Source organism: Ranitomeya variabilis, chromosome 1, assembly GCF_051348905.1.
Source record: "Ranitomeya variabilis isolate aRanVar5 chromosome 1, aRanVar5.hap1, whole genome shotgun sequence".
In the NCBI taxonomy this organism is placed as follows: Eukaryota; Metazoa; Chordata; class Amphibia; order Anura; family Dendrobatidae; genus Ranitomeya; species Ranitomeya variabilis.
The window spans coordinates 70,163,282-70,188,017 of record NC_135232.1 but is presented as its reverse complement, the minus strand read 5'-3'; the positions used below and the strand labels follow the sequence as shown (position 1 = coordinate 70,188,017).

At 43.3% G+C, this 24,736-nt stretch overlaps 1 protein-coding gene across 2 annotated transcripts; it reads right to left on the bottom strand.

Annotated features, from left to right (window-relative positions):
- Nucleotides 1-1,104: 1,104 nt before the first annotated feature.
- Nucleotides 1,105-15,829, bottom strand: MCIDAS (multiciliate differentiation and DNA synthesis associated cell cycle protein). Of its 2 annotated transcripts, XM_077285075.1 has the most exons (7): nucleotides 15,546-15,829; nucleotides 15,401-15,479; nucleotides 12,848-12,933; nucleotides 5,873-5,945; nucleotides 4,803-5,026; nucleotides 4,598-4,708; nucleotides 1,105-3,979 (listed from the first exon to the last, which is right to left on the bottom strand). In XM_077285075.1, exons 1-7 carry the CDS (start codon nucleotides 15,642-15,644, stop codon nucleotides 3,527-3,529), a joined length of 1,125 nt encoding a protein of 374 aa, XP_077141190.1. In that variant the 5' UTR covers nucleotides 15,645-15,829; the 3' UTR covers nucleotides 1,105-3,526. The 2 variants fall into 2 exon arrangements, with proteins under 2 accessions (XP_077141190.1, XP_077141183.1); XM_077285068.1 differs by having other exon boundaries at nucleotides 15,401-15,829.
- Nucleotides 15,830-24,736: the final 8,907 nt, after the last annotated feature.

Here is a 24,736-nt window from a genome sequence, read left to right as displayed (position 1 = left end):
GCCAGCAATATAGAGGAGAAAAAGCAAAAGAAACTGTTCCAGAATCAGTGGAGAAGCCGAAATTGGAGAAGTTACTCAGTTTAAATTAAAAAAAAAAATCCAGGGAAAGATTGTATTTAACCTTTACCACTCTGGAAGATGGCATATACAAAATTGGCACACTATAATACTACATAATTCCTGCAAATAGTGACATAAATGCATGATCAGCTGAGAGCAGGGGAATAAGGTTGACTCTTTTTCCTTAGGTGCATGCACTTTCCATTGGATAGTTACCTGACTTACCAAACATCAGGTATATAAGACAGTTCTGGATGTATAATGTATGTAGTCCTTTTGTTTCTGAGCAGGAGAGCTTTGTGCACCTGTAGAATGGAGTGACAGGTTCTAGGCAAACAATGCCACTGCACATTCTATTATACCTTGTAACGCAACTGTGCTTCATTAGATTAGCTTGTGTGATCTGTCGGAACAGTTATCAGCACTACAAATGTCATTTTATACAGGCAAGAATGCTTCTAGATTACATTCACTGCAAAACCACATAGATTGGGTTACTGAATATAACCCACAAACGAACGCAAAGTGGTTCACAACAGGTAGTGAACGTGTAAGAAGTTATTTTGCTGAGCTAACAAGATGTAGATTTTGGGCATTATACAATTATTACTATACTTAACATATAATTATACATCAGCATTAACATACCTTTTACAACACCCCTCAACAATAGACTAATCTCAGGATTATCAGTGGAATCACCTGTAATTTTCCAGAGAATTTGGCAGCAAGTACTCAATTAATCAAAAAATATTGATTGTTTTGCCTAAGTTTTGAACCAATTTTGTAGGTTTTCAGTTTGTATGCTCATAGGTATTTATTTGCTTTGTTATCTTTTGAATTTCCTTCCTTCTAGGTTTAAGTACCGTATTCAATTTGCCTACAGCGCCTCTACAGGGCGAACAAAGTATTACATCGTTACCAGTGAAATCAATAATCAGTCTCAGACCCAGTATATAGGGAACAAACAAACCAGGTCCTCCAGAAAGAGATGCTCTTTATAGATAATATCTAAAAAAAAATGGAGATTATGAATTAGGGACTCTTGTTTTATTGGCAAAGGTTTTGGTAAACTCATTAAAAAATGAGACTTTTTATGATTTATATAAATATTTTTACTTAGAAAACACATAAAAAATAAAACCATCTCGGTGTAAAAATCATAATCCTTTAAACAATAGATTAATTACATTGTCAGCTTTAAGTTACATTTACATTTGACACTCAAGTCGTACGAGAAAAATAACATATTTACATTATATAAGTTAACTTCACTGCTGATACATTCACCTACCATGCAGCAGCAGATTTTTATTTTTCCTATAAAGTTTTTTTTACATAATCAGTGTATAAATATTTTCTAAGAATTGGCTTCACTGCAGTGGGTGATTTCATTTGAATCCTTGTGAGAGGTATATACGATATCCAGCCTATATTTTACAGGTAGTATGGATTCTTCTTTTCAGTAGAGAGTACCGTAAATGATGAGGGTTGTAGTCCAGGATGGGTAGCACTGGCAGTTGTGATAATGCTTTGAAAAGGGATGAAAAGAAGTTGTTGACTATCCCCCAGGATAAGGGATAGCCTAGATCAGCGGGGGTCTGACGTTTGGGTCTCCCACCGATTGCAAGAATGGAGCACTTTTATCCCTGCTAGAATGGAGCGGTAGTGCACATGGCTGACCTTTGCGCCATTCATTTTCTCTGGGGCTGCCGGAAAAAGCCAACTGCTGTGCTTGCCAGTCCCACTGAGAATGACTGGCCATGTGGACTACTGCTCCAGTATGGTGATCAGAGGGGGACCCGACAGTCAGACCCCACTTAGCTATAAGATATTACCTTTCCTTCACTGGACAAGTCCTTTAAGTGTTGATACAGCCCAGATTTTTACATCTATGAAAATAAGGGGCGTAGCTAAAGGGGGCTCGTGGATGGGTCACCAATAAGCTACTTAACACTAGACATGAGTTATTCAAGCCTAGGACAGTAAACTGATTTTTTTCATCCACAGTTATGTCTTACATAAAAATTCTAGCCACTTAAATCCCTGAACAGCAGAAAATGCTTCCGAATTCCAAAATGTTTGGTTTGTCACCGTTGTCACGATTGTAATTGGTATTTGCTCAGTGCATGAAATTATGTTCATACTTTGATTGATTTCTCTATATGTAACCCTTCCTGGTAGATCATTTTATCACTAGATACATGAGAAGATTTACGCTGTGCAGTTTCAATGGGAAATATTTGTAAGGCACAAACATTAAATATGATGCATAGCATAAAAAAAAAAATAGCGAAGAATTTTTATGACAATTTTTTTGGAGCAGAAACTGAGCGAAATGTCTGGTTATGTGCACACGGAGTCTTTTTGGAGTGGAAACTGAGCAGAAACTTTCTGAATCCTCCTAAAAAAAAATCTAAAACTTTCCACTTAGTGGTTATGTGTACACAGTATCTTTTTCTTTTTCAGGTGGACACACAGTATCTTTTTCAGGTGGATTTTACACCAGAAAAAGTGCTGAAAATCCCCCCCCCCCCCCCATAATGCACAGCAAAGTAAAAATGACATTGCTGTGCACTCATTCAGCATTTTGTTACTTCTTCTTCAAAGCTTTAGTGTTTGGAAACCCTGGTGCGGTTGAAAGATGTAACATGTTAATTCTTGAGGACACTTCTGCTCAGAAGCCGCTCGCTCTCTAAATAGAAGATATAGTAAAAAGTTGCCAGAGGCAGTCGCAGAAAAAACTATGGCAAAACCTCCGGCGGAGCAGCTTGAGAAAACAACAAGCTGCCAGCTTTTTCCCGAAGCGGCTGTGTGAGAAAAAAACTCTGGCAGCTCTGGCAGAGGATGATGGATGCCGTGTGCGCGTAGAAAGTCCATTTCTGCTCCAAAAACTCCTTAAAAAACTCTGTGTGCACATAACCAGATTGAGAAATTTTGAGGAGGATTGGGAAAGTTTCCCCTCAGTTTCTGCTCCAGAAACTCAAATCCTAACAAGCAATGCATCTATAGGAGAATGTCCCTGTAAAATATGGCCTCATAGACTTCTTAAGGTGCCGTATTAGGACACATTCAGTATTTGGTCAGTATTTTACCTCAGTATTTGTAAGCCAAAACCAGGAGTGGGTGATGAATCCAGAAGTGGTGACGTGTTTCTATTATACTTTTCCTCTGATTGTTCCACTCCCGGTTTTGACTTACACATACTGAGGTAAAATACTGACTTAATACTGAATGTGTGAACGTGGCCTTATTAATTCCTGTAGAATTCATAATTCATGTAGAGCTGGAATTCAGCTTTGCGCATAAGTTGTATCAAGCACTGCAACTTTTTACTCCATAGTCCATGTCTTAGCACTGTACTGTCGGACGTTTCTGAGTGTTGCCTGCCCCCTGATGGCGGTCTGGATAAGCAGCAATGTCGGCAGCAGTTTATGGAAGTGTAGTTAGCTGATTGTAGACAGATTCAATTTGGGACCCATCTAAATTTATAGCCTCCTTCATTGGTCCTAATAGTAAAGGCATTTCCCTGAGGGAAAGCAAGAGTCCGAATGGTGCAATGGTCTTTGATGGAGGTCCTGAAGGTGATGTCTTCTTCCAAATCAGTGTTACACAAGTTCACTGAGCTGTGACCAGTGGAGGTCTTCAGTCCTTGAAAGGCTCCGCACATCTTGATAGTGGTGGTGACCTCATCCTTGCTCTCCTCAGAACACAATTTCCGACGCTTGGCTTCACTGTGGACACTCCCCATCAGGGCGGCATTGCACTTCTCCGAAATTTCCTTCAATATCTCATCCACCTGATTACTCTCCAGCTCGGTGGTCTGTGGATAGAATTCCTCTAGGCTTCTTTTTACTGGAGGTCTGTTCGGTAATCCATCAGAAGAAAGTCTGGTATCATCAGGATGTCTCATCAGCTTCTGTAGGAAGAAGAAGAGGAAATTAAAAAAAAAAAAAAAAAAAAATTAGTTTTATGAACATAGGGCCCGATTCATCATTTGCGGGGTTTTATTTAAGTCACTTTTCTTTCTTTTTGTGTTATTATTTGTTGAAATTTTGGGCGACATATTTTTCAAAATTGCACACGTGGTTTATGAATGTTGTGCAAAAATCAAAAATGTTCTTTATTTTTGCCTTTTTGCCTGCATGTTCTGCTAAAATGTTGGAAATTTTGTGCCAAAGTTACAGGCATACCTAAAAATACCACCCGCTGCTGGAGAAAATTTGAACAAAAAGTTTGCAACATTGTGATGAGTAAGCCAAAAACATCTAGAAACCACCCAAAATGATGAATATAAAAAAAACGCACAAAAAAAATAGACGTAAAAAAAGGTGGAAAATACAAGTATAAGGCGGAAATGAAAAATTAGACAAAAAAAGTGCAAATACAATAATGATTAGGGTACGTAATGCCTATATTATCTCCCTTTGTTATGCTATTGTAATCTGATATCAGCCTACATGAAGCTCTGCAATCCAAGTTTGTGGCACTCAAGCGCCCCCTGTGGGCACGTCATCACATTACAGCCTCCACTTACATCAAGTACAGACGCCAAATGCTTCGCCTGATTTGCAAGTTCTTTAAGCTGAACATTTTTCTCTTTGAGGCAAGCGATCTCCTCCTGCTTTTCATTCAGGGTCACATGTAGCTGAAACAATTACAAATAAAAGTATTTGGTAATAATATCTTTTAAACATCGGATTCCTAATCAATAGATCAGCATACGCTGCCGCCATACATACCTGACTGTTTTCTACCAAGGCATCTCCCAGCGCCTTCTGGTTCTGATCAGCCATATTCCTCCAGAATTGCTCTGTGCTGGGAATAGGCTGCACGTTAATGGGCGCGAGTTGTGGTTGGGATGGATGGATATTGGGGACCATGCATGGCTCAAATGCTGACACATCCGAGGATAGGAGAAGAAAGCCTGCCGTACCCAATCCCGTCTGCATGTGAGAGGTCTGGTCTGCAAAGAGGTTTGGACATTAATTCAGAGTATAAAAGAAGCATATATAAAATAGTAGTAAGTGTATTTAAAGCCGCTAGATAGTCTGCAGTTTTTGGTTCATTTTTTTCTCAAAAATTATTGTAAAAAAATGCAGTTCAGAAAATCAGAGATTCTGCACTAAAAAAAAATCTTTACCCCAAAAACGTCAAACAAGGGGGACAGTTCAGCAAAAAAGCAGCAAAACCACAGAAGTCAGAGCAAATTGCTATTGTGTATTTTGGTGCAGAAATCTGCCGAAAAATGGAAATGGAAGAAAGCAATGTTTTTGTACATGAGAACATGGCCTTATACTTCTCCATACACTGCCTTATAGCCTGACCGGTCAGACAGCAGAGAGCAATCAAAATATTGCAATTTATGCAATTTTTAACATAAAACAATTCTTTATGTATTTCTATAATAAAAAGTTAAAAAATAAAATAATTAAGAAAAATCTTATTACACTACTTAATAGTCAAAAGATGTCAATCTGTCTCACATTAATCCTCCTAGGTGATACTACCTCACGCACGTACACACGAAAGCAAAGTGGGAATATCACGTTCAATAAAAGGCTTTTTGTGCTGTAAGGTGCCAGCGTTACGGGCCGGGGCACGGTGCCAACTGCTCTGCTATAATTGCTAATAAAAACTGACAAAAGTGCAATGTGATAATTATAAACGGGTAAGCAATGGTCCAACTGGTGTGGAGCTGCCAGTCCCAGAACTATGCAGAGAGAAATTACAAGAAAAATAAATAACTATAACAAAAAAAAGATACAATGTGTAATATAATAAGTGTAATAATAAAACAACCATCCCTTACCATCAATAAAACTGTCCACAGCATCCCTGAATTCCTGCAGATCAAACTCAGGTTCACTTTGCAAGCAATGCCCCTGGAAAGCATAAAGGGGGTACAGCAGGCGTAAGCGGCAGCACAGATATCCTTGAAGTATCACCATTAACGTACAGGTGCAGAACAAATATGCCTGTAGCAACACCATAAACATTCATGTGCAATAGCACCATTAATGTACAGGTACAAAACAGATATCCCTGCAACAGCACCATAAATGTATAAGAGCAGAACGGATATCCCTGCAACAGCACCATAAATGTACAGGTACATAACAGATATCCCCGCAACAGCACCATAAACATACAGAAGCAGAACGGATATCCCTGCAACAGCACCATAAATGCACAGGTGCAAAACGGATATCCCTGCAACAGCACCATAAATGTACAGGAGCAAAACGATATCCCTGCAACAGCGCCATAAACGTACAGGTGCAAAACAGATATCGCCAGAACAGCACCATAAATGTAAAGGAGCAAAATGGATATCCCTGCAACAGCGCCATAAACATACAGGAGCAGAACGGATATCCCTGCAACAGCACCATAAATGTACAGGAGCAGAACGGATATCCCTGCAGAAGCACCATAAATGCACAGGTGCAAAACGGATATCCCTGCAACAGCGCCATAAACGTACAGGTGCAAAACAGATATCCCCGCAACAGCACCATAAATGTACAGGAGCAGAACGGATATCCCTGCAACAGCACCATAAATGTACAGGTGCAAAACGGATATCCCTGCAGAAGCACCATAAACTTGCAGGTACAGAACGGATATCCCTGTAATAAAAAGGCCACAAACCTGATATTCATATCCATAGGTGGAAAAATTAAAGGGACCAGTCGGCACTGCCATATCCAACATTGTGACTGTGTCCACCAGTGGGAGGGTGAATGAGACGTGTAGCTGGTGCAGACTGTAGTGTACCGTTCACTAATGCCAGGAGCAGGTGTACAGGAGGCAGGACAAGTCAGTTATCCTGAACCTGTCAGTCTTCTCTGTCCCTATACAGCCTATGCCGCCTCCTGATTGGTCAGTGATTGTCCAATCTCTCCCCCTGGCTGATCAGCATTCCTCAAGGCCCTTCAGTGACAGATTAACCCAGGCTGCTTGCTTCAGTGTGCAGAGCCTCACCTCAGGGCACCGGGCAAATAAACTGCCCAAGGAGGCTTAGCGTCCATACAATGCAAAAGCAGGGCGAGGGCGCCTCCCAAACAGTGCGCTGATCACATCCACTACAATGCACTTCACAGCAGGTTAAGTGACTATTCACACTGTGTACACTACACACCTATAGGCAGCCAGCAGCAATATACAGTGTAAATTACAGGTAGGAGCATTCTGCAACAAAGGGGGCTTGCAATATGGGGGGCATGCACTTCTTTGGAGTGAAATTCATCATAGTATTTAAGTCTTTTTTTCTGGAGTAAAAATGGTTCTACAGTTAAGAGTTTTTGGATAGTTTTTGATGTTGTAGATTTTCTGCACCTATTAGGTAGTTACGTGACTTGCTTTTTTTTTCCAGTGCGTTTTTATTGCATTTTTGACCCTGCAGATTTTGTCTCTTTTTGGTATGTCATTGTTTACATAAAGCTGCTTTGTTTTTAATATTTCCTGGTATTTGACTTTATTCATACAGTAATGTGCGGATTACTTGCGCTTTTGGTGCGTTTCCGCAGCGTAGACACGCTAAAACCCTTTTCCCTGCATCCAATGCAAGTCTATGAGGCAAGCCCGCACATAAAACTCAGCGGACCCACAAGAGAAATTGACATCTTGCGGATTTGCAACACGCACCGCAGGTCAGTTTTCGCCAAGTAAAATAAAAAGCACAATGGGCGTGAGATTTTCTATAAGTCCCATCCATTTTGCTGGGATTGTAAGAAGCTGCGCTTTTGACTCAGCAAAAATATGCAGCACCAAAAACTCTTTGTGGGAACACAGCCTAAGTTTTTACGATTAGTTTTTGATGCTGCATATTTTTTCCGTGCCGAAAACACAGCGTCTTACAGTTCCAGCACAGTGGATGAGATTCACAGAAAAATGCCCTCAGTGCTGCTTCATTCCTCAGCGTAAACCGATCTTCTTGGATTTTGGGACAAATTTCCAAAATGTTGGACTCTGGCACTGATTTATTAAGGTGGATATTTTCCGTTTCAGTGAAGGGGGCACTGGAGTTAAATACACCCCCGAATTAATTTTCAGGTCTCTGAATTGCCATGAAATTTACACCAGCCAAAGCCTGAACTCTGACGGCATAAATGATGATGAATTTGTCACGTGCGCTTTCCATGTTCTTCTCTTTTCAAAGAGAAGACAAGAACTGAGGTAAAAATGCAAGAATCTTGTACATATTTGAGTTGTGCAAAATTTTCAGTCAGTTTTACATCAAAATTCTGGTGAAGACTGCATGATGAATTGGCCCCAATGTTTTGTAAATGAGGCGCATCTTATCTCTTTTTCTACCACTAGTAACCCTGGGTCTGTGGAAAAATTAGCATGGATTTTGGGAAACATGGCAGAAAAAGAAAATTGTCTGTCTACACTACAGCCACGAGGACCTGAATAAGTGCAGAAACTGTTTTACCCATAGCAACCAATCAGAGCACAGCTTTCATTTCTAAAACTACTCCGATAAAATGAAAGCTGTGTTGTGATTGGTTGCTATTAGCAACAAACACTATTTCTTGAGGAAAGGCGCCATATTCATTACCATTAGGCCACGTTCACACATTCAGTATTTGCTCAGAATTTTACATCAGTATTTATGAGTCAAAACCAGAAACAATCAGAGGAAAAGTGTATTAGACACACAGGCATGTCTTTTATATTTTTGACCCACTCCTGGTTTTGGCTTACAAAAGCTAATGTAAAATACTGACCGAATACTGAACGTGTGAACGCGGCCTTACAAGGAGAGTATTTTGTCATCCTGCCACACAAATCCCAGTCTGTGCATTTTGTGTGAACTTGGCAGAAACATTCACACAAATCTGAATTCTGGTAATAATCCTCCTCCAAATACACTACAAGTGTCAGCCATTATGCAACATGTTAGGCTGCCAAGGTCTATATATAGAGCACAATGTGTGTCACCTCCAGGTGGGTGCAACTCATTGTAATAATCAATTGGGAGAGAACAGCAAATATTGAGGAATAATGAAAAACCACATCCAAACGGCCATGTCAGACCGTACGTGCCAGTGTATTAACCTTTGGATGGATGGATGGATAGATAGATAGATAGATAGATAGATAGATAGATAGATAGATAGATAGATAGATAGATGATAGATAGAGATACATTATAGATAGATAATAGAGAGATAGCTAATAGAGAGATAGATAGATGATAGATAATAGATAGAGAGATAATAGATAGAATAGATAATAGATAGATAGATGATAGATAATAGTTAACAATAGAGATATATAATAGATAAGATAATAACAGAGATAGATAGATAATAGAGAGATAATAGATAGATAATAGATAGAGAGATAATAGATGATAGATAATAGATAGATGATAATAGAGAGATAGATAATAGATAGATAGATGATAGATAGAACAGATAATAGATAGATAATAGATAATGATATAGATAATAATAGAGAGATAGATAATAGATAGATAATAGAGAGATAGATGATAGATAATAGATAGAGAGATAATAGATAATAGATAGATAATAGATAGATAGATGATAGATAGATAACACAGGTGAACAAAAAAAAAATTTTTTTCTGGTGTCCAAAATATTTTAATGAATTTGGGGTATTTTTGGGGTGCTGATTCTGAATATGCTATCAGTTTTGCCAGATTGGCTCAAGTTTTTGACATTTTTGGTATCTTATTTATAGCACTTGTTGGTAAATGCGACGCATCATCTCATTAATTTCTTTGGATTAGTACTTGAACTGAGCAGTTCTCAATATAGTTTTGTGTTAATTAGTGTTCTAAAAGTTTGTTCATAGCTTTATTTTTGCACTAACTTTATGTTGTTGTCTGTTTTCCAGTGAAAAGCATGAACTCATCAAGAAGAAGTTGTCTTAACGATCCAGACTCATTCTGTTACATTTGTGGTGAATACACACTGCCAAAACATAGAAGAAACATAACAGACTTCGTAAAAAAAAGTGTATTTTGCCTATTTTGGGGTTATGCTTGGGGACCAAGACAAGTTTTGGGCACCACACATAGTGTGCAAAGCATGTATCGAATTATTACGAAAATGGAGCAAAGGACAAAGAAAAAGCTTCAAATTTGGTGTTCCAATGGTGTGGAGAGAGCGAAAAAATCATCATGATGACTGTTATTTCTGTGCAGTGCAAGTGCAAGGATTCAATAAGCATAAGAAACGAAAATGGGAGTAACATGGAATCTGCAAGAAGGCCTGTCCCTCATTGTGAAGATGTGCCTGTACCTGTGTTTACCATAAATAACAGTCATCATGATGATTTTTTGGCTCTCTCCACACCATTGGAACACCAAATTTGAAGCTTTTTCTTTGTCCTTTGCTCCATTTTCGTAATAATTCGATACATGCTTTGCACACTATGTGTGGTGCCCAAAACTTGTCTTGGTCCCCAAGCATAACCCCAAAATAGGCAAAATACACTTTTTTTACGAAGTCTGTTATGTTTCTTCTATGTTTTGGCAGTGTGTATTCACCACAAATGTAACAGAATGAGTCTGGATCTTTAAGACAACTTCTTCTTGATGAGTTCATGCTTTTCACTGGAAAACAGACAACAACATAAAGTTAGTGCAAAAATCAAGCTATGAACAAACTTTTAGAACACTAATTAACACAAAACTATATTGAGAACTGCTCAGTTCAAGTACTAATCCAAAGAAATTAATGAGATGATGCGTCGCATTTACCAACAAGTGCTATAAATAAGATACCAAAAATCTCAAAAAACTTGAGCCAATCTGGCAAAACTGATGACATATTCAGAATCAGCACCCCAAAAATACCCTAAATTCGATGAAATATCTTTGGCACCAAAAATGCTGTTGACCAGTGTAATAGTTAATAATAGAGGTAGATAATAGATAGATAATAATAGAGATAGATAGATAGATAGATAGATAGATAGATAATAGAAAGATAATAGAAAGATAATAGATAGATGATAGATAATAGATAGATAATAGATTGATGGATAGATAGATGATAGAACAGATGATAGATAGATAGATAGATAGATAGATAGATAGATAGATAGATAGATAGATAGATAGATAGATAGATAGATAGATCCATCATAGTTTGTATCCAGCATGTCAGTGGTTAATTATCACATCACACACTGTGTCAGTGGTTGCACTTTCAGCAGTTACATTGATGTGACCGTTAGTTTCTTTAGTAACCGCCAAAGTTTCCACAACACAGTCCCACAGAGAGCTCAGAAATCCGGCCCTGGACTGATTCTAACTGAAGGGATCAGTCAGTGTACGGCCAAGTTCACACACCTGTATCTTCAGTCCGAGTGCGGTTAGTGAGAAGACTGACAGCACTTGAAACAATGTTCTGTTCAGATGCGCAATTTTTTTGTCACAGACTAAATCTACCAGTGACAACAAATATGTCAGCAAGCGGGGTGCAACGTTAGTCCACCTCCACGTGGTGCCCCTGGGTAACGCTAAAGGACCAACAATCTTGACGACCAAACAATCAAACTACATCTAGATCCCTGGTCAATATATTTGACATCATATTTGATATTAATAATGTCAGCACGCGCCAGTTTCTACTGTATGTCGGATGAGACTCGCCTATTCCAAGTCTATGGGTGCGCAAAAAATATCACTTCCCACACGGAGCCCACTCTTTGACGTATTAATTTACTCCAAAATCTCCAAAGCAATATAACAAGAATAGCCATACTATATGTCATATAAATATACCAACTTTACTAAACACAAAAATCAAAAACAACTGTCAAAAGAAAAAAAGTTAAAAACATTGCAGAAAAAAAACATGAAGGCAGTGTGTCCGCATAGGTAAAGTCACAATGGCATAATCAAACCTCTATAAATCACACAATATATAAGTAGTGAAGGTACAAACTGTGAGCAAAACAGAAAAAATCCATAACCTGACGCCGAAGCAGTCATAGATAACAAAAGATCAAGCCCAGCAAAGCTATCACCCACGGCATGCCACAGCATATGGACACTAGTGACCCACACTGTCCAGTACCCCGACGCGCGTTTCGCGTGTTGTTTCATCAGAGGGTTTTAATTCTCGTTTCGGGTATAGCTTCGTCCTTAACGTAGGAAATTGTATTTGGTCTTGTAAATTAATAACTGCTTACGTGTAAAAACAGATGTCATATGGACAACAATTTAGATGAAAATTGCCTGTTTTTCCTGGATGAAATTTGGATGATTTTTTTTCTATACGCTGGTGTGAACTTAGTCTGACAAGGGACCATGAATTAGGCAAGAAAACACATCTGCTTATTAAAGGGGTTGTCCATTGATGGCCTATCCTTAGGATAGGCCATCAATGTTTGATCGGTGGGGGTGCAAACAGCTGATTGGCGGGGTGCCGAGTGCTGCACCCTCACCAACGACACAGCAAAATCTCAGACAACCCCTTTAATAATACATACACAGACACTGATGGGGCACTGAAGCTTCAGCTTCTCTACTGTAACAATGTTTTGAGTCACAAGATAAAAGAAGACAATGACCAGCTCCTCTGTGATTGAGGCGATCATTTCCCCCATGGTGATTATCAGTGTGATCAGACCCCGGAGGTTGTTACATGTAAACATTGTGACCTGTTCTCAGTGGTATAAGAGGAGTTAATTACTCGCTTTGACACTGAGTGTTGTCACTTCTATTAGCATTTCATGTCTAGTGTTTTTCATGTAAAGGGACCACACAGAGGACAAGCTTTGAAGTTTGGTTCCTTACCTGCTGCGTTAGACTGCCCCTAGCGGCGTCCTGCTGTATGACACTGTGACAGTCAGCCAAGTCCTGCCAATCAATTGCAGACAGAGCTGTGGGGCAAACACAAGGACAGGTGAGTGCAGCCCTGCTATACAGGCGAGTGCAGCCCTGCTAAACAGGCGACTGCAGCCCTGCTATACAGGCGAGTGCAGCCCTGCTATACAGGCGAGTGCGGCCCCTGCTATACAGGCGAGTGCGGCCCCTGCTATACAGGTGAGTGCAGCCCTGCTATACAGGCGAGTGCGGCCCTGCTATACAGGCGAGTGCGGCCCTGCTATACAGGCGAGTGCTGCCCTGCTATACAGGCGAGTGCAGCCCTGCTATACAGGCGAGTGCAGCCCTGCTATACAGGCGAGTGCAGCCCTGCTATACAGGCGAGTGCGGCCCCTGCTATACAGGCGAGGGCGGCCCCTGCTATACAGGCGAGTGCGGCCCCTGCTATACAGGTGAGTGCGGCCCTGCTATACAGGCGAGAGAGGCCCTGCTATACAGGCGAGAGAGGCCCTGCTATACAGGTGAGAGAGGCCCTGCTAGCTATACAGGCGAGTGCGGCCCTGCTATACAGGCGAGTGCGGCCCTGCTATACAGGCGAGTGCGGCCCTGCTATACAGGCGAGTGCGGCCCTGCTATACAGGCGAGTGCGGCCCTGCTATACAGGCGAGTGCTGCCCTGCTATACAGGCGAGTGCAGCCCTGCTATACAGGCGAGTGCAGCCCTGCTATACAGGCGAGTGCAGCCCTGCTATACAGGCGAGTGCGGCCCCTGCTATACAGGCGAGGGCGGCCCCTGCTATACAGGCGAGTGCGGCCCCTGCTATACAGGTGAGTGCGGCCCTGCTATACAGGCGAGAGAGGCCCTGCTATACAGGCGAGAGAGGCCCTGCTATACAGGTGAGAGAGGCCCTGCTAGCTATACAGGCGAGTGCGGCCCTGCTATACAGGCGAGTGCGGCCCTGCTATACAGGCGAGTGCGGCCCTGCTATACAGGCGAGTGCGGCCCTGCTATACAGGCGAGTGCGGCCCTGCTATACAGGCGAGTGCGGCCCTGCTATACAGGCGAGTGCGGCCCTGCTATACAGGCGAGTGCGGCCCTGCTATACAGGCGAGTGCGGCCCTGCTATACAGGCGAGTGCGGCCCTGCTATACAGGCGAGTGCGGCCCTGCTATACAGGCGAGTGCGGCCCTGCTATACAGGCGAGTGCTGCCCTGCTCTACAGGCGAGTGCGGCCCTGCTCTACAGGCGAGTGCGACCCTGCTCTACAGGCGAGTGCTGCCCTGCTCTACAGGCGAGTGCTGCCCTGCTCTACAGGAGAGTGCTGCCCTGCTCTACAGGAGAGTGCGGCCCTGCTCTACAGGCGAGTGCGACCCTGCTATACAGGCGAGTGCGGCCCTGCTATCCAGGCGAGTGCGGCCCTGCTCTACAGGCGAGTGCGGCCCTGCTCTGCAGGCGAGTGCGGCCCTGCTCTGCAGGCGAGTGCGGCCCTGCTCTGCAGGCCAGTGCGGCCCTGCTCTCCAGGCGAGTGCTGCCCTGCTCTACAGGCGAGTGCTGCCCTGCTCTACAGGAGAGTGCGGCCCTGCTCTACAGGCGAGTGCGACCCTGCTATACAGGCGAGTGCGACCCTGCTATACAGGCGAGTGCGACCCTGCTATACAGGCGAGTGCGACCCTGCTATCCAGGCGAGTGCGGCCCTCCTCTACAGGCGAGTGCGGCCCTGCTCTACAGGCGAGTGCGGCTCTGCTATACAGGCGAGTGCGGCTCTGCTATACAGGCGAGTGCGGCCCTGCTCTGCAGGCGAGTGCGGCCCTGCTATGCAGGCGAGTGCGGCCCTGCTATGCAGGCGAGTGCGGCCCTGCTATGCAGGCGAGTGCGGCCCTGCTATACAGGCGAGTGCGGCTCTGCTCTACAGGCGAGTGCGGCCCTGCTCTACAGGCGAGTGCGGCCCTGCTCTACAGGCGAGTGCGGCCCTGCTATGCAGGCGAGTGCGGCCCTGCTATGCAGGCGAGTGCGGCCCTGCTATGCAGGCGAGTGCGGCCCTGCTATGCAGGCGAGTGCGGCCCTCCTATACAGGCGAGTGCGGCCCTGCTATACAGGCGAGTGCGGCCCTGCTATACAGGCGAGTGCGGCCCTGCTATACAGGCGAGTGCGGCCCTGCTCTGCAGGCGAGTGCGGCCCTGCTCTGCAGGTGAGTGCAGCCCTGCTATACAGGTGAGTGCGGCCATGTTATACATGCGAGTGCGGCCCTGTTCTGCAGGCGAGTACAGCCCTGCTATACAGAAGAGTGCGGCCCTGCTCTACAGACGAGTGCGGCCCTGCTCTACAGGCGAGTGCGGCCATGCTATACAGGTGAGTGTGGCCCTGCTATACGGGCGAGTGCGGCCATGCTATACGGGCGAGTGCGGCCCTGCTCTGCAGGCGAGTGCGGCCATGCTATACGGGCGAGTGCGGCCCTGCTATACGGGCGAGTGCGACCCTGCTATACACACACTCCTCACAATACACAGGTGATGGGGCACATACCTGCATCTACAGTGCTGGGGGGCTGCTCCACATAGATGGTGACAGGCCCGGGGGGCTCCCCGAATATCCTCCTGGACACCTGGTTATAAACAGTCATTAGCTGGGATAGCATAGCACATAACATGGCTCTGTCCCGCAGTCCTACCTTCTTCTCGGGCTTTTCTGGCTTCCTACTGACTCTATTAGCAATGTCGGCTATTCTGTTCGGACACAGTTTATCAAACGCTTTCCTCCTGTTCTGCATGATTCCAGCTCTGCAGGTCTGCTGCTCACAGTGCAAGAACTCCGCCACTACAGTAAACTTTATAACCGCAGACCTGCGACAATATGTCGTCTGCGCCAATCACAGGAGCAGGGAAGCCGGCGGTTACCAGGGTGAAGCGTCCCTAGCAGCAGGCAGCGCCCGAGCCCGCCAGAGGAGAGCCCGCCAGTGCCCGGGCTGCGGGAGCCGTTACACCAGCTGAGGGCAGCGGGGGACGCGGGGAGTGGAGATAATCACCCGAGACAATAGGTGACAACAAGTAATTACAGCGATGACTCCGGTGTCACCCGCTCCGTGCGCCCCCGCGGGCAGTGGGGACCTCACAGCGACAACTAGCGGGGACGTGGCGTCACTACGGCTGTTATCGGGAGAGGGACAGGGAGCGCCAAAGAGGCTGAGACATGCGCCCCCTGCTGGCGGCAGCGCAAACCACGGAATGGGTGACAGCCCTGTGCTCATATCACAGAGACCTGCACCCCATATATAGCTATCATCTGTTATCTATCGTTTATTTATAGGTTATCTATATATTAGCTGTTATCTGTTTTATATCTATATATTATCTATCATCTATCTATCTCTTATCTATCTATCTATCTATCTATCTATCTATCTATCTATCTATCTATCTCTTATCTATTTATCTATCTAACCTGATTTTACCAATTGTCTTCTGCGTTTTTCTCAGGAGATAGTAACCCAAGTGCCTAGATCCTAGCGGTGACCAGAATTGTCTGAAGACTATTGTAATGGAGAAGGACCATAGCCTTGGTCTGGGGCTACGTAGCGTTGTGTTTCTCGCGGCGTTGAGATCTCAGTGTCGCTTTGTGATGTCACGTCTAATGATTTCCTGGGATGTCGTATTGCAGCCTATGACCGGCCACCTGTACAACACAGTCACAAATATTCCCAAATCCTCTCCCTTTTTCATGCTGCTTGCAGTAGACGTCACTGCAGATTGCACCCAACTGTGACATCAGTATGACTTGTCTGCCATTTGCCTTTTTTTTTAGTAATTTCACTAAAATAGTTGCGCAAAAGCAGATCATGGAGAAGTTGCACCAGTACAATTGAGGGCAGTATGATCTTGCTTGTAGCAGGGGCGTAGCGGGGGAGGTGACAGCGGGGCAGGTGCCTCAGGTACTAGACACAACATTTCCCCTCCACTCCCACATTCTCACACATCCCACACCGTGAAGTAATCGTGACAGCAGTCGTGCAGTGAGGGCCTGTCTGCCAGGGCTTAACAGTGAGGATGAGGCTGTCAGCCGCTCCTGCGCTCTGTATAAACAGCAACCAAAGTGACAAAGCTCAGTATAGAGTGAGCTGAGCTTTGTCATCTCAGTTCCTGCCTATGCAGAGCACAGCAGCCAATGACAAACTTTGTCTCCACTGCTGCACTTTGCATAAACTGACGCAGAAAAGATTGAAGATGAGAATGTAATCAATTATGACAGTATTGAATCAAGTGCAGCACACAATTTCATACTGTTTTCATTCATCATTTCTAAGAGCTGCTTTTGTATCTAGGGTTAGGGATTGATTTAGGGATAGACTTAGGGCAAGGGTCAGGTTAGGGCTAGTGTTCGTCTAGGGAGTAGAGTGAATGAGAGCTAGGCTTAGGGCTAGGATTGGGCTTAGGGCTAGGATTGGGTTTAGGGCAAGAACTGGGCTTAGGGCTAGGATTGGGCTTAGGGCTAGGATTGGGCTTAGGGCTAGGATTGGGCTTAGGGCTAGGATTGGGTTTAGGGCTAGGATTGGGTTTAGGGCTAGGATTGGGCTTAGGGCTAGGATTGGGCTTAGGGCTAGGATTGGGTTTAGGGCTAGGATTGGGCTTAGGGCTAGGATTGGGCTTAGGGCTAGGATTGGGTTTAGGGCTAGGATTGGGCTTAAGGTTAGATTTAGGGTTTAGGAAAGGGCTACGGTAAGGTTACATGAATTGTGATAAAAAAATGAAAAAAACCTCTTACAATGAAGAACTTTATTTTATGTCTTATTTCAGGCAAATGCAGAAAACAAACTAGGAAGCTAAAGCGCAAACTCTAAGTACATCGGTATTTTCCTCAAATTACAATATTTGGGAGATAAGAGGTCTGATACTAGACTGATGGAAGGAACTCCGGGAACAGGAACAGTAGGTTCCTAATTTACAGGGCACAAAATACCTACCGTGCCCTGGGTGCTGGCAAGCCACGCTGCGCCACTGTACTATAGATAAAGGGTTATTTCCATGTCATAAAGAGATAGCACATCGCTATGGTCGGTATGGTAGGGGTCTGAGCCCCAAAACCACCACCAGTCCTGAGGACTTCAGTGTTTCTCTGCTGTGGTTATCCTATCCACTCACTGTGCAGGGCAACTACAACTCGGCTCTATTCAACTGTGGCCCCATCATGGTAAGGATTTGTGAGGTTCCAGATGTTGGATCAATCAAAAAAGTGTTGGTGTATCTTAGCGATGCCAGGAGTTTTTAGATTAGCATAGCATCAATGAAGAGAAGCAGAACTGGATTTCAGGGTGCTTTCATATCGCGTTCAGTGGCCCCATCAGGGCTTACGTCTGAACCCCCTGCAAAATAGGATTCGGATATACAGTGGGTACGGAAAGTATTCAGACCCCTTTACATTTTTCACTCTTTGTTTCATTGAAGCCATTTGGTAAATTCAAAAAAGTTAATTTTTTTTCTCATTAATGTACACTCTGCACCCCATCTTGACTGAAAAAAATCCCAGAAATGTAGACATTTTTGCAAATTTATTAAAAAAGAAAAACTGAAATATCCCATGGCCATAAGTATTCAGACCCTTTGCTCAGTATTGGGTAGAAGCCCCTTTTGAGCTAGTACAGCCATGAGTCTTCTTGGGAATGATACAAGTTTTTCACTCCTGGATTTGGGGATCCTCTGCCATTCTTCCTTGCAGATCCTCTACAGTTCCGTCAGGTTGGATGGTGAACTTTGGTGGACAGCCATTTTCAGGTCTCTCCAGAGATCCCCAATTGGGTTTAGGTCTGGTCTCTGGCTGGGCCAGTCAGGAATGGTCACAGAGTTGTTCTGAAGCCACTGCTTTGTTATTTTAGCTTTGTGCTTAGGGTCATTGTCTTGTTGGAAGGTGAACCTTCTGCCAAGTGTGAGGTCCAGAGCACTCTGGAAGAGTTTTTCATCCAGGATATCTCTGTACTTGGCCACATTCATGTTTCCTTCAATGACAACCAGTCGTCCTGTCCCTGCAGCTAAAAAAAAACCCATAGCATGATGCTGCCACCACCATGTTTCACTGCTGGAATTGTATTGGGCAGGTGATGAGCAGTGCCTGGTTTTCTCCACACATACCGCTTAGAATTATCACCAAAAGGTCTATCTTCCTCTCATCAGACCAGAGAATCTTCTTTCTCATAGTCTGGGAGTCATTCATGTGTTTTTTAGCAAACTCTAAGCAGGCTTTGATAGGTCTTGCACTGAGGAGAGGCTTCCGTCAGGCCACTCTGCCATAAAGGCCTGACTGGGGGAGGGCTGCAGTGATAGTTGATTTTGTGGAACTTTCTCCCATCTCCCTACTGCATCTCTGGAGCCCAGCCACAGTGATCTTGGGGTTCTTCTTTACCTCTCTCACCAAGGTTCTTCTCCCACGATTGCTCAGTTTGGCTGGATGCCCAGGTCTAGGAAGACTTCAGGTGGCCCCAAACGTCTTCCATTTAAGGATTATGGAGGCCACTGTGCTCTTAGGAATATTGAGTACTGCAGAAATTCTGTTGTAACCACAATTCTGTCTCTGAGCTCCTTGGACAGTTCCTTTGACCTCATGATTCTCATTTGGTTTGACATGCACTGTGAGCTGTGAGGTCTTACATAGACAGGTGTGCGCCTTTCCAAATCAAGTCCTATCAGTTTAATTAAACACCGCTGGACTCCAATAAAGGAGTAGAACCATCTCAAGGAGGATCACAAGGAAATGGACAGCATGTGACTTAAATATGAGTGTCTGAGCAAAGGGTCTGAATACTTATGACCATGTGATATTTCAGTTTTTCATTTTTACTAAATTTGCAAAAATGTCTACATTTCTGTTTTTTCAGTCAAGATGGGGTGCAGAGTGTACATTAATGAGAAAAAAAAATGAACTTTTTTCAATTTAACAAATGGCTGCAATGAAACAAAGAGTGAAAAATTTAAAGGGAACCTATTACGGTAAAATAGCCACCTTCAGCAGCACTAAGGCTGCATTCTGTGAAGGTGGCTCTTATGTTTATTATCCTTAGGAACGCTGAAATAATGAGTTTTATACATTTCCCGCCATACCTGACGTAAGTTCCTGGGCAGCGCGAACTGCAGAGCGCAGGTGCTGATGATGTCACGAGAAAGAGAAGAGGCGGCGGCCCAGAGGCCAGAGGGGGATGATGGACGGCTGCGAGGGGGTTGAGTCAGAGGGAGAAAACACCTGACTCAGTAGAGGTATGGCAGGAAATTTGGAGGAGGACACTCAGAGGACTGCGTACAATCCCATAAGTCTAAAAATACAATACATGTCAGGCACTTCAAAATCATTAACCAGCTAAATCAGGTGGAGGAACGCCCGAGCCAACAAGATGCGATTACAAACAATAATAAAATAAAACAATTACTTTTATTTATTAAACAACATATAAAAACAGATTAAAAAGACAGAGCAAAAAGCCTCCAAAAGAGGAGGGGAAAACAACAGCCAAAATATACAGATTTAGGTAAAAGTGGAGAGACAAAAAAGGTCAGGAGTTAACAAGTGGCTGGTTCAGTGCAGGTAGGGGGTCCAAGTCACAAGGACTTAACACAGGCGCTGCTGATAACGTCCCCTATGAATCAATCCAGTGGTATAATATACCTCGGGGCAGCATTATATGGCATTAACCACCAGGGACCATTAGATCCTGATCTGAAAGCTGTGCTAGATTGGAACAAGTAATTGTTTTATTATTGTTTGGAATCGCTTCTTCTCGGCTGGACTGTTCCCCCACTCGATAGTGAAGAATTACTGCACAGTCTACTAAGTAAAGAATAAAAAATACAATGTATCCATTATATTCAGCCATGTTTACAGGGATCTCTGCATGCTGTTACATAACTGACTAGTTCCTCCTCTGTCTTCACTGAATAGTTCATTTATGCACCATGACATCACAGCGTTGAATAATCTCTGTACTGTGACATCACTATGCAAAAAAGTGCAGTGTGACATCATCAACATTGTGAATCACCTCTATACTGTAATATTACTATGTACATTATCGATGCACTGTGACATCACTGTGTGAATGATCCATATACTGTGACATCAGTATGTGCATTGTCATCCTTGCACTGTGACATCACTCCATGAATGACCTCTGTACTGTGACTTCCCCACTCACTCTGACATCACTATGTGAGTATCCTCAATGCTGTGATGTCACAGTATATATTATCCTTTCAGTGTGACATCGCTGTATGAATGATGTCTATTCTTCACAATGTCCAGTGTCCTTGTACTATGACATCACTGCCTGAATGACCTCCATCCTATGACATCACTGCCTGAATGACCTCCATCCTATGACATCACTGCCTGAATGACCTCCATCCTATGACATCACTGCCTGAATGACCTCCATCCTATGACATCTCTGTGTACACTATTCGTGCTCTGTGATTTCTATGCTGTGACTTTACCCATGTGTTGTGACATCATTGTGTGAATTCTCTATGCTGTGACATTATTAAGTATATCTACTGCTGTAACTTTGATACAAATCCAAATAAGTAAAGGAAAGAACGTGGCACTCACCCAGTATTTGCTGTGAAACGATGTCCTTTTATTCAAAATATGCAGACATTAACGCGATGTGGAGAGGCGGCTGGTGAGGGTAATGGTGCAAGAGGAGAGAAGAGGACAACGGCCGTTTCGCGCTCGTGCGCTTCAACGGGTCCAGGTGCATGAATTAAAAACGTCACATCCTATATAGGGAACTAGACAACTTAATGTGAACAGGTGAACAAATTAAAAACAACATTTGGCTGGGTGCACCAAAATACGTCAATAAGCATAATAAAAAATTCCCTTAACGGCAGATATATTCTCAATATTATTTTTTACGTATTATTTTTATTTTTACAGGAAAATAGAGATATCAAGTTTATCATTCAGTCCGGTAGCTCCCTGTGCGTTAGTTTCCATAATCCACCTGGCTTCGCGCTGCAACAGCATTTTATTGCGATCGCCTCCATTTAATGGATTTTTTACAATTTCTAAGCCAGCAAAACGTAAAACATTTGGATTCGCATTGTGTATATCCCGCATATGCTTTATAAAACGAAGACATCCTTTGCCTGAAGCAATGGAACTATAATGTTCTCTAAATCTATGGAACATTGGGCGAATAGTCCTGCCGATATAAAAAAATTGGCAGGGACATGTAATAATATATACCACATACTGGGTTCTGCATGTGACTAGCTGGCGGACTGTGTGAGAAACGGGACCAATACGGATGGGATTGTCTAAAAGTCTAAGGTGACAAAAACTACAATTGCCACATTTGTGGTTACCAATAGGTTGCAACTTTTTTAACCAGTTGGTATTTTCTACTACTTCCAGACGGTTTTTTACGAGGAGATCTCCTATATTTTTTGTGCGTTTGTAGGCAAAAGTTGGGTGATTCTTTGTCAAAGATGATAATTTCCGGTCGGTTTGCAACACATGCCAATTTTTATTAATAGCCGCATAAATTTCTTTATCCATAGGGCTATGTGTAAAGGAAAATACAAATTTTTTATTGGCATCATCCTTAGGAGATCGTATGCATTTTCTACGATTTTTCAATAATAAATCATCCTGTGTTAACTTCCTAACCCTATTCTCAGCTGCTGACAAAATTTTTTGAGGATAATCTCTATTCAAAAAGTTGGTCTTGAGTTCGGTTAATTATTTAGTAAATGCAACTTCATTGTTATTGATTTTTCTATATCTGACCATTTGACTATACGGTATGCTGTTTTTTGTATGGAAAGGGTGAGCACTATTATAATGTAATAGGCTATTTGACGCGGTAGGTTTTTTATGTACGCTTGTGCTGATTTTATTATCCGTTATCTCCATTTTAACGTCTAAAAACTCCAGCGTTTTTCCCCCAAAACAGGCAGTAAACTGCATGTTATCCTTATTACCTTCATTAAGGTGGGCCACGAAGCTATTGAAATCATCCTCCGAACCATCCCACACCATAAAAATGTCATCAGCAAACCTATAATAGGTTCGTATAAACCGTAAAAACGGATTAGAGATGGAAATTATGTTTCTCTTCAAATACTCCTAAAAATAAGTTGGCAAATACGCATGCGACGGGCGTACCCATCGCGGTTCCTGAACATTTAGACAATCCCATCCGTATTGGTCCCGTTTCTCACACAGTCCGCCAGCTAGTCACATGCAGAACCCAGTATGTGGTATATATTATTACATGTCCCTGCCAATTTTTTTATATCGGCAAGACTATTCGCCCAATGTTCCATAGATTTAGAGAACATTATAGTTCCATTGCTTCAGGCAAAGGATGTCTTCGTTTTATAAAGCATATGCGGGATATACACAATGCGAATCCAAATGTTTTACGTTTTGCTGGCTTAGAAATGGTAAAAAATCCATTAAATGGAGGCGATCGCAATAAAATGCTGTTGCAGCGCGAAGCCAGGTGGATTATGGAAACTAACGCACAGGGAGCTACCGGACTTAATGATAAACTTGATATGTCTATTTTCCTGTAAAAATAAAAATAATACGTAAAAAATAATATTGAGAATATATCTGCAGTTAAGGGAATTTTTTATTATACTTATTGACGTATTTTGGTGCACCCAGCCAAATGTTGTTTTTAATTTGTTCACCTGTTCACATTAAGTTGTCTAGTTCCCTATATAGGATGTGACGTTTTTAATTCATGCACCTGGACCCGTTGAAGCGCACGAGCGCGAAACGGCCGTTGTCCTCTTCCCTCCTCTTGCACCGTTACCCTCACCAGCCGCCTCTCCACATCGCGTTAATGTCTGCATATTTTGAATAAAAGGACATCGTTTCACAGCAATTACTGGGTGAGTGCCACGTTCTTTCCTTTACTGATTTGGATTACTACTGTTGTGGGGCACCTCCCAAGGCTGTTGTTGATCAGCACGCCATAAGCGGTTCCAAATAGAATCCTGTATCTGAGCACTGCAGCAGTGAAAGCGAGCTCTACACTGTGCAACGTATCACCGCTATATTTATAACTTGACACTCCTGCGGTGAATCCGCTGCCGTTGAATGTCCGCCTGGTGCCATTCTACTTCTACATTTTGGCTTTGTAACTTTGATACAATGTCTCCATTGGCTTTTGTTCACACGTTTGGATCTGACAGAGTTCAGCACAGATTCCGTTCCGGAATCTGCATGAGATCCGGCGATAACACGCGCGTCATGAATGTGAATGGTGATGCTGCAACTGTGTTCACATAAAATAGAAACTGTACAGCTGATTTTGAGTGTAGTTTGCTACTTGTCTTGCTTAGAAAGGACAAAGGTGAACACTACTGAATCACAAAATGGATCTGCAGCATGACCAGCACCTACAGAAGAAATATAGAGGCAGCCTTCCATATCTGCCAGGGAAATACTTGAATATTTACAGTAGCTGTCAGACGAAGGATTGAGCAAATCAGACTGCAGATTGTATGTCAGTAACAGAGGGGGGTGATCTGTGCTGCAGACCAGTAATGGGGGGGGGGGGGGGGCGATCTGTGCTGCAGGCCAATAATGGGGGGGGATCTGTGCTGCAGTCCAATAATGGGGGGGGGGGGGGGTTGTGATCGTGCTGCAGACCAGTAATGGGGGGGGGGGGGGGGGATTGTGAGCTGTGCTGCAGACCAGTAATAGAGGGGGGTGATCTGTGCTGCACACTGTAAATCGCCATGTCATGAGGGGAGGTTCAGGTTTATTAACCTTCTTGTTTGACGCACTGGAATTGATAAAAATATTAATCATCAAAAATAAAAAAATTGCCTAATAATTACGCACACAGGAAATAAACAGAATATA